Below are 17331 nucleotides of genomic sequence, written 5' to 3' on the forward strand. Positions count from 1 at the left end.
ACTTGATCTGATAATGTTGAACAAAAGAAAAGTCTTGTAGAATGTTTTGTACAAGAATGTTTGTACAAAACATTCTTGTTTTGTATGCATTAGCCATGTTTCCGTCTTAACTAAGTCTGGGTAACTTTGGACAGACAAAGAGAGCAAAGAAGAGGAAAAGCTGGAAAAGCTTTTTAAAAATGGTATGAGGTAAAAGTTGGGGAAAAAAACTGGCTTGAGGTTTTCAAGATCATTACAAAATTTTCATAGAAATCAAAATAATTATCAAACATGCATCGAGACAGGAAATTGGCAAGGACTTCAGCTGTGGGTATTTTTATGATGTTTCAACTATAGTGATTAGAACAAGACTAAAAAGCAGGACCTAGATCACAGGTGTCAAACTCCAGCCCTGGAGGGCCACTGACCTGCAACCTTTAGATGTGCCTCTTCTGCACCACACCTGAATAGAATAATTAGGTCATTAGCAGGCCTCTACACAAGTAGCCATTTCATTTGAGTGTTTTGTACCTGTGGCACATCTAAAAACTGCAGGACAGTGGCCCTTGAGGACTGGAGTTTGACACCCCTGACCTAGACCATTGACCTGGTCATTGAAAATGATCAGTTGGTGAAAGAACTTAAGTGAGCTACACCTGATGGAATACATTATCACACACCTATAATCATTCATCATCTAATAAAAAAAAATAACTAGTCAAAGAAACAAAATCCATTTGAAATGTAATTTTCTTTTTACCTAGTTTGTGCATACTTTTGAGTATAACTCAGAGAAATGTCATTCACAGATCCAACCTCCAACGTCCAAGATAAAAACAAAACTTCAGACCCAGTTGTTAACATCTTCCCTTAATATGTATCTTTAGACCAAAAGCTGAATGAACATACAGTACGTAGCTCACCCTGGAGTTCAGTGATGAGTGTACGGTAGATTGAGGTGCAAATAGAAGAGTTTTCTAAAAATGAATCCCTATGCCGACAATCTATATGTTTAAAAGGTGGAAAGTTGTTGATCATGATGATGGATCTGCTTTGCACTAAAATCATCAACCAAACTGCCTCTGATAGTGAGAAAAACATCAAGGGAGGAAAAGTTATGCTGAAATGCTTCACAGACACAAGTAAATACACCTGATTACACCTTGCAATTGACTGATAATGACTGATATAACACAAAACTATTGTTGTCTGTTATACGCAATGCATACAAATATGCACTGCTTTAGAACCTTTTCAATGATATATGACCAATAAATATTTATAAAACTATTACATGATCGTCTTGCCATTGAGTAGGCATGGATTGGCAGAGGTAATGCTATTAAACACGTTGATATTAGGGGGTAATTAGTCAAGTGTCAGTTGTGGTTTCAGGCCCACTATCAGCTGCTTAACAAATAAGCTACTTATACCTTTTAAAACAGGTTTACCTTAATGAAATGTAATGGGTGGAAAAACTTTAGCTTCGCCAGAGATTTCTTAAGAAATTTCCAAACAGCTAAGTTCTTCTTCTTTGTAAGCAGGGCAAATTAACAACTGATCTTTCCAATTTAGTAGCAGAATTTTTGTTTTGTTTTGCTTGATACGGTTAGAGGTATACTAATAGAAGTAAACAAAAAAAAAAGTACATTTAAAACACTTGAAATCCACCGTGTCTAACCGCTGGGGGATTTTAAAATATCAGCAAATCTTAGACAAGTCCATCCAAGTGCATGCTATGCTAATGTATGAGTCACGGCACCAGCAATGGGGAAGCATAAAAAGCTGTAGATTTTTTTAGTAAAATAGCTTTAAAAAGGTGAGGAAATATAAAGTTTTTCATATGAAGGTGGAAAACATTCACCTCACTCTTTAGCGAATCGCTAAGGTTTAAATGGAATATTACTAACGTTTGTTTCTATTGACACACTTTTTAACTTCCTTCAACTGAATTATGCTTCATGTGGCATGCATTTGAATCAAAAAATACTGTTTTGAATAAAGGAGAAATAAAAATTTGTTACGTAAAATAAGTTTCACGCTTTGCTACTCTTACAGAATAGGAACCAAAACCTTAAAGTCTTCAAAAGTGAGCCCTGATGGTATTCTCATGCAGCAGCCTCTGGATTGAAGTATTTTTCTCTAATTTCTGTTGAAAGCAATCAAAGCTTTATTTTACTCTACAATCTATCGCTGGACCAGCTGAGGTTGATGGGATGCTCTGCCTTTTTTGGACTAGATGTGTTTGGGAGTTGTTGATGAAGTTTGACTTTCAATGCAGCCAGATGGTTGTTGATGGTTGTTATTTTAATTGATAAAATAAATCGCAGTTTACTTTCACATGCATCTTTCATTTAATATTTAAACACAGTCAAGTGACTCAGACAGACCAGTAACTTTTGGGGATTATGCATCTTCATTCGAATTATTACAACAGAAAAACATATACCTTTTGATTCATGCAGTTCATTGTTACCAGGTAATTATCTATACAAGTCCTTAGACTCAGCCTGACAAGAGTAACCTGAAAGATTCAGTTTCCTGTTCATGACCACCTACTATGTTACATTGCTTTATAAAGCTTGCAAATATTTTTCAGTAAAATACAGTAATTTCTGCATTTAGCTATGCAGATAGACTGTTTGGGTGTGACTTTTTGTGTATGCATGTTGAGTGAAGATTAACAGCTAGATCCTCTCCCCTAACTTTCCTCTTTAAAATGAGGAAGCTGGTCCTCTAGTTAAGATTCAAAACGTTGCAGCACCAACATGTCATTCTTCTCCCTGCTTCTCTTTTGCAACACAGTGGCAGGTTTGTTCTCCATCTAAAAGTTCATTTCCCACAGCACTCGGTACCTATTTATTGTGTTTTGTTCTAAGAAAACTTCCTGTACTTCCCGTGCCCACCCAGAGACCTTTGACAACTCACCGAGACAGCATCAAGGATGTTTAAGTTAAGCAATGTGTCGTGCTTCACACCTCTGCCTAATTAAGGTCAAACAGCGGAAGATGAGAACCACACGACAACGGCTCAAAGAGCAACTTAGGCCTCACTTTCACAGATTAGCTGTTTATTGTGGACATGAAAGCTTGGCTAACTGTAACGCACCTTCTGTTTGTTGTGTTATTCAGCTTGTGTTTTTTTATTGATGAGAGACATGGATTTTACTTTTGCCAAAGCTACGTTATACATCAGCTTGAATCAGTCAATTTAATGCAACGACCTTTTACAAGTAAGTTATTTACTTCCACAGACAGCTGACATATTAGGCCTAAAATATTAAAGTAATAGTGTTGTAAGTGGGGTTATTTTAGTGTTCATATTAGCAGTGAGTATCTTACAATTAGTAGACAGCAGAACTCTTCTAAATCATCTCAGCTTTGAGCATAAAAAATCGAATCATTGGCAAGTACCTGGAGTGTATTCTAAAGCGGATCCCTTAACAACTTCAACATGATGTTTACACCATCATCATTTCACATCACACACTTCTTTAAATCAAGGCCGATGGTTATTTTCACTGACATGTGTTGAAGAACAATGATCCATTACATTCAAGGTGTTGTAACACAAAGTGCTTTGCATGACGTGACACAATACAGCTGATGGAAAGCGAGTGCCTTGTAAAATTCAATAATACACACTATTTTCATTGCATTATTTTTTTCCCCTTGTCAAGTTGCACCTCTGTGTTCTCCCAGCAGTTGTTGCAAATGTAGTATTTTTACAAACACAAAATAGACCAACTCAGTCTTTGTTGTAAATAGCTCTAAACCTCAATGTAAATAACAGTTTCCACGTCAGAACTGCTGTTATTTTTAAGCTGAGGGAACTCAGGGTGCTAAATATATGGCACTGACTGCTGATAACAACTCCCCAGAAGTACAGAAAACAAATCTAAATGATCCCTTTAAGATCGTTGCTGCTTATTTAAAATGTATTTTGGTAAACGGCTACTTAAGTGTTGAGAAACTGATCATAGCATCTTTATTAGATTTAAACTTGACAGTCTTCGTTACATAATTACATATTATCAGTCATTATTAATGGGTTAACGTAAAATTAGGGCTTCTAATTTATCCATTATTTAGGTTTTTTTGGCAACTTTTCACCTTCATGGAGTAATTTACAAATTAGTTTCAACTATGATCAAATAAACAGCTCAAATTATCCTCATATTATCCTCAATGATTGTGAAAAACTTTTAACTTTAATGTCATTCTACTTTTTCTTGCCGTATGGAACATCAGAAGATTATGAGTAAATATATTATTTAAATAATTTTTAAAAAAGCAAGTTTAATTAGTTTGAACTTTTAGAGCACAAAGTGTCCGGCTGGTTCCATTTTTGAATCGCTTACAACTTAAGCACTTGGTGTGTTCACACCATTACACTCCTTGTTTGGCAATATACGGCATTAAAACACACATCTTTTCCCTTTCAGTAAAACTGGCCGATCGAAATTACACAGAAGCCAAACACATACAGACACATGATTCATGAAAATGAGCTGGGTCTAAAAATATCCCGACTGCCTAAAAAAAAAAGTCCTCAGGAAGATAGCTTTAGCTATGAGAGAGTTTGTCTCCTGGTATCGGCCTCCCACACCGCTGTCCTGCTGCTGCTATCCCATGTCACATCAGCCTATGAAAATGAGTGACGTGGTATTTACTGACTGACTCTCACTGCGCTGCAGAGCCGAACAGCTGCTGGCAGCAGATACCCATCGCTGTACTCTGTGCCTGCCGTCAGAGCTTCCTCATGATGCTGGTGGAAATCGCGGTTGAATGCGCACACACCCACACCCATGGGCTCAGGCCGCTGAAGCGTGATCAGGGTGAGCGGTGTGAAAGAGAAAAGAGGAGTATAAATGTGTGACTGGAGAGAAAAACCACAATGAAGAATTTGTGCTATTACTGACTGGCTTCTTTCTGCTTTTCTCACCATGTAATTACAGTCTTAATATGATAAAAAGGAAGTTTGATGTTCAGTGCAAGTATTAAGAAACTATTCTCAGTTTAAAATTAGACTTTAGGCCCAAATTGGATCTTATCTGCTTCACCTTCTTCACAGCTTCAACAATCTATGTTTTCTTGCCTACTTAAAACAGGGACTCTAATTTTGCTCTTACAGAAAGTTTTGACCTATTTAGTTTCAACAGCTACAGTAAATGTTACGTCTTTCCAGTCAAAACTGAAGCTTTAGTGCAGAACACATTCTAAAAGGGTCAACTGCTCAGACATTTCCTAATACAGCTAAGATCCAAAATCTAAGAAAAAAGGCTGCAACATGGGGCAAAAGCACAGGTCGGTGATTGTAAAAAAAAAAAACATAAAAAACAGCAGATAAATAAATCTAGCTAATGTGCTTCTGACTGTATCTGTGATATGATGTACACTAATCAGGCACAACATTATTACCAACAATAGGTGACGTGAATAACACTCATGCTACTTATTGAAATGGCTTGAATGTAAAGCTGCATCTCAATAAATTTGATTTTTTTTTTAAATAGTTCAATTTATATCTGCTATTTGTGTAAGAAAAAAAAATTAATTATATCTTCAGAAAAAAGTAATAATTTGTGTTTGGTAGATTATTTCTCTGTTGTAACAATGCTTCTAAACAATAAATCTTAGAGCGCTGGGATGAAGCTTCAATATGTTCTGTTTCTAAAGACGGCAATCATTTTATTTGATAAACAATGGCAAACAAATCAATAGTAGAAGAAACTGTTTGGCATTGGCAGGGCACCTGACAGCTTTTGATAGATGCGACCTGAAGATTTTTACTCTGTTGTCCTATACTCACAAATAAACTTTCCTCGAGTGTCGTCACTTAGAAGATCATTTACAATTTTGACTTTGCTTTATAAGATTTGTTGCCAAAAGGCATTGTTTCTCACAAGAAAAAAATGCACCAAACACAAATTTCTTTACTTTTTATGCTGAATTTATCCTTACTAAAAATCTGGCGTATTTCAAGCTATTATTTCTGTTAATCCAGATGACGGCTTGTAGCTAATGAAAGCCTAAAGTTTTGTTTCTCTGTAAAATTTAAATATTACATCCGACCAAAACAATAAGGACATACATATGATATTATGGTTTATGTTTTAAATACATCACATCCTCAGATGTGAAGTTGATAGTCAAAAATAAACAGCAGGTATAACTGTGTTATGGCGTAAGGATTGATGGACCATAATAACCAAACCTGCTTATTATTTTTGGTGATTCCCAGAAAAATGTATGTTTGTATTTGAGTAACCTTAGACTTGTCTCAAGTAGTTCAATTTTGGGAATGAAATGATAACTATTTTAAAGGAACTTTATGTACCGAACAAAGAACATGTGAGAAGGTATGGCCATCTAGAGATTTACACTATAAAAAAAAAAAGCAGAAAATTTAATTCACCCCCTTTTATATGCTGCATTTCCATATGGGTCGTTTTAATTTCAAAGCATTTAAAGCAGTTAATCTGGTGTGAAAGTATAACCAGATTATGGTAAATCATTCAAAATGAGAGAAAAATAATTTCTTATATCACCCTCACAGCGTTTTCTCATTAACTTATTCAGAGGCCACTGATAAAATGATAACCATATCCTGGACAATGAAGTCTTTCAGGCTGCCAGAGAAGCCAGTGTCTCATTTACATGAATGGGGAACTGTGACTCTTTGTAATTCATTTTGCACTGAACATGTGCGGCTTCCAGTTACATTCCTGGTCAAAAAGCAGCATCTTTTACGGATGGTAATCTGAAACTGAGCTGCCCTGAAGGAGATGAGAGGGCGGCCGAGAGTGGGTGGGTCGTCCCACAAAGGAGGGCTTGATTTTTGACTCATCCACTTGAACGCAACAATGCGAGGCTAGCAGACGTGTGCCTTGCAATTTAAATAATAGTAATACGAGTGTACTGAGAAAGAGAAGTGGATCCGATGTCACAGATTAAAATGTGCGTCATTCCACATCATTCCTGTTTTAAACAACTGCACGAAATTAATCCAGTTGCATTAAATTTGTTCCTCACACAACATCAATTCTTTTAGTAGTAGAAAAATCTCACATTCCTTTGGTCCAAGACGCTTACAGAAATGTCACTACTCTCTAGTTTCTACAAGCTGCGATGGAATGAGGGAGAAAGCAACAGAATTAGTCGGAACAGGGAAAAGCTCCATGCAATGATAAACTTATGCAAAGTGTTGTACTTTCCCTGCTCATTAACAGGTTGGGGTTTAAGCTATGATAATGCACACTGATGGAAATATACACTAGCGGAACAAGTCAGAGTTGGGGGGGGAGAGATGACCGGGCCCTTTATACCCAAATAATAGGCTAAAGCTCATGATAATTTAACTTTACAACATAGACATGCCCGCAACAGCGGAGCTTACAAGTTTCACCACCACAGAGAGAGACTATGTCGTTCTGAAATCCATCTGACATTAAGTACAACAAACCAAGAGAACAGAAACATCAGGCTACTGGTCACTAATGAGGAAACAACACAAATTCAAATCAGTTCAGAACCACGGATGGGTTCGGATCATTTTGACACTTCATAAGCCTGGTTGACTCGTTGAACCAGCACGCAGCAGCGCGCGTTGAAGAGGGTACGCAGAGGCACGCGCCGCATGCGCAGCGTGTCGCAGCTCCTCGTGCGCCTCTAGATGTTTGTAACTCGGCGCGGATCGCGCGCGCCGCCGTTCACACCAACTGGACGATCTGGAGGATGCTTTTCCAGGCGGCTCCAATGTAAACCTGAACTATAAACGCCATACTGCTGTCTTGGCTCAAAACCGAAGTGTCGAAAGCGACTATACTCAACCTTCAGTCCCTGACATCACCGCTGTACCACCGACAGACAGAAAAGAGGATGTAAGCTCGGCGGCTGGGCTGATACAATTTACAACGAGTCTACAGTTAACTCACACTTTGTGAATAATGTCAGAGTTGCTACCTGTAACTAGTCCGGCTCCTTCGCTGGGCTGGCAGTTTTGGCGGGTCTGAATCGCTGCCAACAAAAAAGTCCGGTTCATCTCCAAGACTAGGAACAAAGTATGCGTCCAGTTTTTAGCTTTTCCTTCCTCTTTTTTCCATCCTTTTCACTTTGCCGCTCCATGGAGCTCCACTCATGTTCACTTAGTCCGTAAAAATGCTCTACCCACCACCGTTTTACAGCCCCACTGATTCACTTAAAATAGGTTTTGAGCACGAATTGACTACAAACTACATCTCCCATAATGCCTTCCGATTGTTACCAGCCAACATTACGGCTTCTTGCCACTAGAGTGCAGCAGAGTCACCTCAAGCTGATTATTAATTTTCCCAGCGAGTAAAACTGAAACATTCACAAGCTAACAAGCTAAAGAGCGAAGTTCCGTGATCGAACTTCGATCGAGGACGTTTACCGTCTACTGCCCCCTAATTTGATGCCACAGCTTCGACTCCATGCAGCTCGTGTTTTGTCCATGTTTGGAAGCACCTATCTGTGCGAACAGATGTTTTCAAAAATGAATTTAAACAAGACCAAGTACAGATCGCGCATTACTGTCGAAAACCTACACGCCATTTTGGGGATTGCCACAGCACAAGAACTAAAACCAGACATCGACGAACTGACCAGGGGAAAACGGTGCCAGACATCCGGCCAGAAAACATTGGTAAGCACAAACAAACTAAATTTAAATAGAATGAATGTAAAACCAAAACTCAGTATACTGGAATATGTATGTTGTTTATTGATTTTGCTTGTGTTTTGTTTTGTGTTTATTTACACAACACAACACAATGAGGATGTGTGTGAGTTGGTGACAAGGTGAAGAGGATCAGCTTTGTGTTCAAGGACAGGCAGCATCACCTCATTGTTTTGTTCTTATGTGAAATACATGTTCGTTGTGTAATAAATAACGAAAACGTTTTGTGAATGAAGTTGAGAGTTAATATCAAAACTTGTTTTTATTCTTTGTCTGCTTATCTTTAACGCAGACAAAGAATAATTTTCCGAGCGAATAAAACTGAAACATCGACAAGCTAACAAGCTAAAGAGCAAAGTTTAGCTGAGCAGTTTAAAAATACTGTAATTTTTAAACTGAGCAGTAATTTTACATCCATGCAAACTCAAATGTAATATTTAAAACTTGAATACATAAAATCAGTTATTTAACAATATGAGATGTTGTTTAATTTATTTTTAACATTGTATTTTCATACATTTATGCTAGGGTTGCCCAAATCTAGTTTTCCAGACCTTTCACTCTGCAACTTTAGATGCGTTCTTTCTCTAACCCACCTGGATCATTGACTCATTCATAGGCCTCTACAGAACTGAGTTGCTGCTAATGAGGGAAGTCAACTTTTTGTCTGAGGTATGTTTTAGCAGGGACGCATCTAAGTCTGGAGGACTGCACTTGGGCATTCCTGATTTATACCGTCAATGTGGCCCATTGAGGGTGGCCAATATGCTGAAGTGGATCTTGGTGAAATTGAGTTTGACACCCCTGCTCTAGCTAGTTTGCCATCTGTTGCCAAGTGACTGATGATGACGTTGGTGGACAGCTGGTGACAAACTTTACCCAGAATACACTAGGGGACAATATGGACGATCCACTCGTAAATTTGTGTGTCATAAAGTTAAATGCAAGAGTGAATATAAAGCCAGTCATGTAGCACAACATCTTATTCAATATTTTACACCCACTATGTCACTAAAATTAGTCGGTCTTGTAAAGTTTTTAGCAACCATGAGTCAACAATGACTGAGGCAGCCTACTATATAATCTACTGAGGCACCACTCTGTACAATCTCACTTACAACCTACTCAACAGGAGATTGCACCGCTTTCTCCAGCTCTCATTAGACGTGAGGAAGGATAAAGGCGAATCCCTGAACCATATTCTGCCTCCCATCCGGGCCCCCTCTAGGCCCGGCCTGGGGGCCTGCTGCCCCTGGAAATATATTGAAAAACCAAAACAAAAAGTATCAGCACATCCACCAATATTGACCCCAAATACTAAACATCTGAGTTTTGGAGTGGCCTAGTTAAAGCATAGATTTGGATCAAATGAAGATAGTAGACAGTTCAGGTTTGAAACTCTCCAAGGTATCTGAATTAAAACAATTCTGCTATGAAGACTATGCTGAATTTTCTGAGTGTTAGGGGGCAATTACTTATTTACATAAAGGTACAGATTGTATTGGATAGCTTTCTTCCCTTACTTAATGCAATTATCAAGTGAAAATTGCTTTTTGCATTTACTTATTTAATTGTTAGTTGATATTGAAATTTGTCTGTTTAACATGGAAGTGTGACAAACAAGTAAAACCATAAGAAATATGTAAAGAGGTAATTCAACCTGAAGAAAATAATGAAAAAAAACCCAACTAGATTATACATACCTCCAGATTTCATGCAATGTTTTAATAGCAAAGAAAAAAATTATTTAGATAATTTTGATTCAGGTTCAGGTCGATTGGCTTCTTGGTCAATTTTTACTCACGGTTACCAACAAACTAATACTATTTCATCCAGACCTCAGAATTTAAAACAATCCATCTTCGGGCATGGATCCTGTTATTTTCTTTTTATTTGAACCAGTTTGCACTTATATCAGCAATTATGACCAGGGATCAGACAAAAAACTACCTAAAAGTGGCTGGCAGAAAAAATAGAAGCCCTTTATTGTCACTGTACCCTTGTACAATGAGATTATATGTTTTGTAGTCGTATCATCACATTTTCGCACTTTAGACTACGAGCACGTTATAAAAAGTCATATGCAAAAACGGGTAAAAACTGAATTAAATCCAACTTGGCAAAATGTTGACTTAATCTGTATTAATTGAACAGACTGAAGCAAACATCACTTATGGCAAGTAGTCATTTCATAGACAAGATTTTTGTATGTTGGAGTAAGCGGACATTTATTGTTTTTTGAAAGTGGAAAATGCTAGAACTGTCTGTATGGAAAATGTAGGTACATAAAACAAATTCCAAAGAAGGAAGCTAAATATTTCCTCATTTCTAGTTCTACTCTTTTAAGTGCTTAGAGTTTTTGCATCCAAATTAGCATCTTATGCAACATACAACTAAATTCAATTTCTGACACTCAAATCTGCAAACAATAGTTGCTGATGTAATTTGAATGAATTTCATCTGATCCAGCTTTTTTCCCCCACAGTTGTTAAAATATTTGCTCATTTTGTCGTCATCATGCGTTCCTGTAATCTGAGATGAAAACAGTGATGATTGGAGTTACAAACATGCAGCACCCTGAGCAAAGTTGTTCTGAAAAAAACTATATATATATATATATATATATATATATATATGTAAATATAGACATGCAAATGTGTTTGAAAAATAAGTGGTGCGAAGATGTCAACCGATGTCTAAATATGATAGAAAGGTTGGCAGAGTTCATTAAATTAATTTATGAATCTCCATTTTGGAGGATAAACTTTAAGAGATAGAGATTCTATGTGACTAAACACAATAAGGTGAACTGAAACGTAAAAAAGAATAGACAGAGATTATTTGTTTTGATATTTTTCCTACAAAAATGGCTGGTGTGACCACAAAAAGCAAGAAGCATGACCTTCTTGCCCTTATTTCTTAAAGAAGACACTTCAAAGACTTGAAGTTTCATGAGCTGATTTCGACTGTCCGAACATTAAAAATGAACATTAAAAATCTTATCTCTGATTTTATCAAAGGAACAGAGACATTTAAACCTTTCAGCGCTTTTTTAAACACGTAAATCCTGATCCACGCATCTCGCTCAACCAATAAAGCCTGATCCACAGTTGTGCACAAACCAATGAAGTGAACAGTTTGGCTGAACATGAAAGTAGACCATTATGCAAGTCTGAAAGCCTGTTCATCTTTTAACAGCACTAAAAACCAGCTGTGTCGCTGTCAGACTTACATTTGCATGCGTGAGCCTATCATCTCTGCACAGAGTGTTTGGTCTTCATAGAAGCTAATTTATTCAATGGCACAATGAACTTTCACTTCCCCTTCAAAAATAAAACAGGTATCGTATCGTGTGATCAGATTTTTGCATGTCACAGTGACAGAAATAGTCAGTGATCCAACAAAAAGGGGGGAAAAAGAGCTAACTGAGAGTTGGACAACGTCATAATCTAAAGCTGAGATCCAGAGAGGTCAAAAGGTGAGTGCTCCAGGAAGGTCCTTCATAAATTCTGGAATGGTAGGGGAATTTCAAGAGATGGGAAGACATGGAAAGCTGGCCATTTAGACAAACAAGGCACTTGTATCTGTGCAAATTAATGATTTCCAGAATTTACCAGGAAACAATGAGTAACTAGCTTGGAACCTGCACTACAGAGGGACTTTAATTATAACGTGGACAAATCTAATCTGACTCTGGTATGAGATAAACATCGTGCTTTTTATGTCAACCCCTCAAGTAACCCATCTCTGTCCTAAAGCTTGCATGAATTAAACACAGAAGTCAAATTTTACAGTTAATTATAATTGGTCAGCTTCCATTTATATCAGATATTCCACCTAGCTCTTATCACGTTATGTATCTGGTGGCTTGTGACAAAAACAACCTTTGTTAATAAAAATGTTTGTTCCGTTTATTTGTTTCTGGCTAACCGTGTTTGAGACAAGTCAGTTCCACATTCGCTCATGTTACCTATGTTGACATTATGAGATGTTCCTTGCTGTTGAACAAACAGGTGTTCGATGATGCGGTGGGGGGGGGAAGAGAGAACAGAGTGGCTTTACAGAGTCATGTCACTGTGAATTGGTCCGTTTGTGCAGAACTGAAAATATACATTTCCACAGGGAACCGAAGTTTTTGTTACTGCAAATCTTGCATAGCATGAGTTTTCTTTGAGATTTTCGCAACGTGATAACCTTGAGAAAAAATGCTAGTTCCCAGCTCCTAATTAGTTCCCAATTCTAATTGAATTTATTCAAACCAGAAAAGAAAATATTATTCCTACCCCTGTGACCCTCTGTGACGTTGTTATTGTAATTTAGATTTATGATCCACAGCTCAAAACACCTCGTTAGAAATATAAGCTGGTTTAGAAAGTTATGTTCTTAGCTTCTACAACGTAACTGTTTGTGTTTTTGAGATCAGAAATATCTCCAAAAGCATAATAGGTCTGTTTTTTGTAAGCAATAAAAAAGCAGTTTAGCAGTTATTTTTTCATTCAGCTGAACAGCAGTGCACAGCAACAGGTAGGGGAGGGACTGCACTGAGGAACTCTGTTCTAGATAGCTGGAGAAACCTTCTCTGTCAACTCATTTGACTTTACAGGAATTTGAAGACACTTGATGTATTTTTTTTCCTTTTTTTAAGTGTTGGTGTTTGGTTTAAACTGCCATGTTTAAAGGAAAAACCCCATATGTTGTTCTGCTACAAAATTCAGAAAACCTTGCCCAGCTTTCACATTTAGTATTGCTGAAGAGCTGCTTCTAGATGCTCTTTCTCTGATTGCACAAACTAAACTAGACCAGCACAAACTAAACTAGATATAAACTGGACATAAAAGGAGCACATCCTCCAGTATAAACAGATTCCTGAGTAATTCTTTAGCCAAAAACTCAAAGCATTGGTTCGACCATTCTACTGGCTCTGGACCAGACTTGGCTGAAAAAGGGCGTCTGAGCAGGACCTCATTCCATTCCCGACCCCTTTGTGTTGGCCACACGTCTCCTCACATGCCATTCTCAACCTCGGTCGGTCACCCCTCCATCCATCCCTCAACCGGCAAACCAGTGGGACGAGGACAGGTGGATCTCAGGGAGGCTGCTTGGATGCCACTGACTCTTTGTTATGATAGTTCCCTAGTTGGGAGGACAGCATTTTTAAAATTGTTTCACCCTAGAAACTTCTAAAAAAAAAAAATTTTTTTTAATTGTCTCATTTGTCTAGGTTTTGTGCTTAGAGGGAAATTTTCTAAAAAAACTGGATGAGTCTTTTTGACTGTAAACTGAAATAAATCAGTACAGTTTTTGAATTTTCCACCTGCATCAAGTTGAGTCCAAAAAAACAAATCAAGTTAATTATCCGATCTTCATAGGTAAAAAAATAATGATAATAATAAATTTATTATCATTATATACTTAAAGTATACTCAACTGCAGAGTATACTTGCATCTGCGTGCGTTTAAAAGCAGCTCAATGTGACATCTTTTTCTCAATTAATTCTCAATAATGTTAACTCCAGACACCTCCAGCTGAAATAGGTTATATAACTTACCAATGTCCACTAAATACTATCTGTATATGCTGACATCTTACAGCCTGTTTTCAGGGTGAACTTGTAGGACAGTCGGTTCTGGTTATGTTGTGGATTTTACTTTCACTTGTTTCTCCATTTTTAAATTATCTTTCACAAAGGGAAATAGTTTATTTTAAATTATTTTCAGACCTCTTTAAACCACTGCGAAACTACAGTTTTCTTTCTGGAGGCATCAGACAGATCATTGATCTCATCACGGCGTTCACGCTAACTTCAACATATAGGAACACATCAAATCAAATGGCTGAAGTTTGAACATGACAAACTCTCCTTAAAACTGCAAAGTAATGATGTTCTCATCATGCGCCTGTGTATTGTTTCTAGTGGAAATACACAGGGAGGTGTCCTAATATATTCCTGAGCAGAAATTGCATTTTTTTTTATATATTAAATGTTTAAAAGACATATATTTTTCAGTTCTGCTGCTAACTTGAATTTGCCAGAATTAACTGATTTTAAAAAAAGGTATTCACACAGGTTGTCCTCCTTTTTTTCCACGACTGTATATATAACTTGATTAGTATATTTTCTGTTTGAGTCTCAATAGTTTATAGTTTATGACAGTTAAATCTTTCCATCTTAATCAGTTAAAACTTTACATCTCTTAACCTCACCACAGATTTGTTTTTTTTACACTTTTTGTACATATTCTTCACAGTAATCCTGTCAACCCGGGTCTAACTAGTATTTTAGTTACATGTATTAATCTGAGTCCAGCTGTAAAGTCTTTTACAGTCTAAAATAATCAAACTTTTTTCAAGTGCATGTAGATATATCAACACATGTCCAACTACTGTACATTCTTTATAACACCAAACAAATAGTCGACTATAATAAGTTCATTGAGTTCAAACTGATTTTTGGTTCAGGCAAAACTCAACCACTAGTTGTTATGAATCAAAGAACATTTTTAAACTGAAAGCACGTCAAATTACAATAGATTAGTATTTTCTCTGACTTCTGGTAAATAGTTCAAGACGGTTCACTGCAGTTTTATATGCTGCCTTGATTTGTTTGACGCCAGTTTACATCCTTATAATATTTCGACAACAGAAACATTTTTGACACTTCTGAGCATATTTGGGACTAAAATGTCAGAATAATAATGCCAACGTTTATTTCCCTTGTCAGCACCCATGAACAGCTTACCAACATCAATTTTCTCCAGATTTATTAATTATTTACGTCGATCCGAAAGTAGCAAGAGCCCCACAGCTATACCTACTTTAAGCAATTGTGAGCTAAGCAAAACCTTCTTAATCAATATTTGTGCATTTTTGTACCTGTAAGTCTGTTAAATTATGAAAAAACAGCACATTTTCTCTATAATTTAAAATAAAAAAAAACCTAGTGTCCTAAATTTGTTTTGTTCTATATCTACAATTTATGTACCTTACCTACTTCCTTACCTACTACTGTGAAGGAAGCAATTTTTTTGCAATGTATGTAACTATAAATATGTTAATCCATATATGTTCCCTTTATTAAATAAAATCCTGTCAAAAATATATTTCTCATGACTTCAAATATACCGCTTCTGATGACACATTTCTAATCCAAGCAAGCTTTATTAGTGACCTACAAGTAATCTCTCCTGTGGTTCACACCCACCAATACTTGGAAACAAAGCAATATTCGGAACAAAGACTCTTTCCTGTCTTGATGTAAATGGTTCCAACCATAATTAAGTTTTTTTTTTTCTCGCATATCATCTGCTTTTCCTGGAAAAGCTAGAACTGAAAAAAGTTGTAACAATGAACTTTTTTTTTTTTTTTTGGCTTTTGAAATGTATGCACAGTTTATGGCTGTAAACTATTGGTTACTATTTTTGTCCAATAAATAGTCCTTTATATTGTATTTTCTCCAATTCAACACATCCCTGACAAAACTAACCAACATAGGAACAAAAGTTCATATTTGTTCTCACATTATCTTCAGTTGAAGCCACTTCCTAAATAAAGGTCCTAGTCTGTGTCTGTGTGAAGCTCTACCTGCGCAACAGGTGCAGTCGCACCTGTCAGATTAAACCTGACTTGACTCTTAAAAAAACAAAACAAAACAAAAAAACACCCCAATCTGTGACCTCTATATTTTTTGGTGGAGGGATTTCCAAAAACTTACCATCTTGTTCAAGTCTGAGTAAAATGTTGAAATAAAAGAAGTTTTCCTACCGGGAGGAGAGCGCTGAATACCAGAAGCGTCCACAGAGTGAAGCTGAAGCGCCGGAGCGACTTCATGATGCCGCACTCTTGATGGACTCGAAAACAAAAACAAAAAAAAGATTCTTGGTGTCTTTGCTTCCTTCTACTCGCTGAAGGTCTTCATGTTCAGACTTCCTGGCTTGAAAACGCTAGCTCCCTCCTGGTCCCTACGCTTCTCTTTCGGCCGGACGCCAGCGACATCAGTAAAGTTAAAAGTGAGAGGAGAGAAAGTTTTTCCTCCTCGCTGGTTAACGGAGGGGCGGAGCGTCATGACTGTGCCACTCCTCTCATCAGCAGCAGCAGCAGTTTTTTTTATTTTATCAGTGTTATTCAGGCGTCTTGGGAGGAAATGCTCTGTTCTGTAAGCCTTCGAGGAAAGGCCTCTTCGTGTCCCCGCATTTTAATCGAGAAAGCACAACGAGTCGCCCCGCATGCTCGCTATAACCTCAAGTGAAGGAATGCGGCCTGGAGACCTTTGGGCCTTCAGAGCGGATGAATTCAGGCTGTTTCTGCTGCAGGCGGCTCCGCTCCTGACAGGTGATGCTGCACTTCCTTTGGGTTCACACGAGCACACGACCACGAGTGCGTGGAAAGAATTGGTGGGTTTTTCAGATTTGAGTCAGTGGGGGGGCCAAATGCGTGTCATGGGGCTCCTCATGTGATTCCCAGTGAGGCGTCGGTCTTATTCAAGGAAAAAAACAACAAAAAAAACCCCATTTAATCTGAGTTGAGGGTGCATTTGCTTGTAATTCAGTGTCTGAAAAGCGGCCATTTACATTTAATGTTTTCTTCACTAATTAATTTATGGAGACGGTACCACAACACACCTCTGCAACACACTTTTCAGACGTTTCCACAAC

At 37.5% G+C, this 17331-nt stretch overlaps 1 protein-coding gene across 5 annotated transcripts in view; it reads right to left on the bottom strand.

Annotated features, from left to right (window-relative positions):
* Positions 1-17044, bottom strand: part of LOC114134797 (receptor-type tyrosine-protein phosphatase eta) — a 54908-nt gene extending 37864 nt beyond the window's left edge. For 2 of the 5 annotated variants that reach the window (XM_028001630.1, XM_028001622.1), the window contains exon 1: positions 16442-17044. In XM_028001630.1, the coding sequence (XP_027857431.1) occupies positions 16442-16507 (66 nt within the window). In that variant the 5' untranslated portion in view covers positions 16508-17044. The remainder of the gene's footprint in view (positions 1-16441) is intronic. The other 3 variants (XM_028001637.1, XM_028001644.1, XM_028001653.1) reach the window with 3 other exon arrangements.
* Between the last annotated feature and the right edge of the window lie 287 nt (positions 17045-17331).

Source organism: Xiphophorus couchianus, chromosome 2, assembly GCF_001444195.1.
Source record: "Xiphophorus couchianus chromosome 2, X_couchianus-1.0, whole genome shotgun sequence".
NCBI lineage: Eukaryota > Metazoa > Chordata > Actinopteri > Cyprinodontiformes > Poeciliidae > Xiphophorus > Xiphophorus couchianus.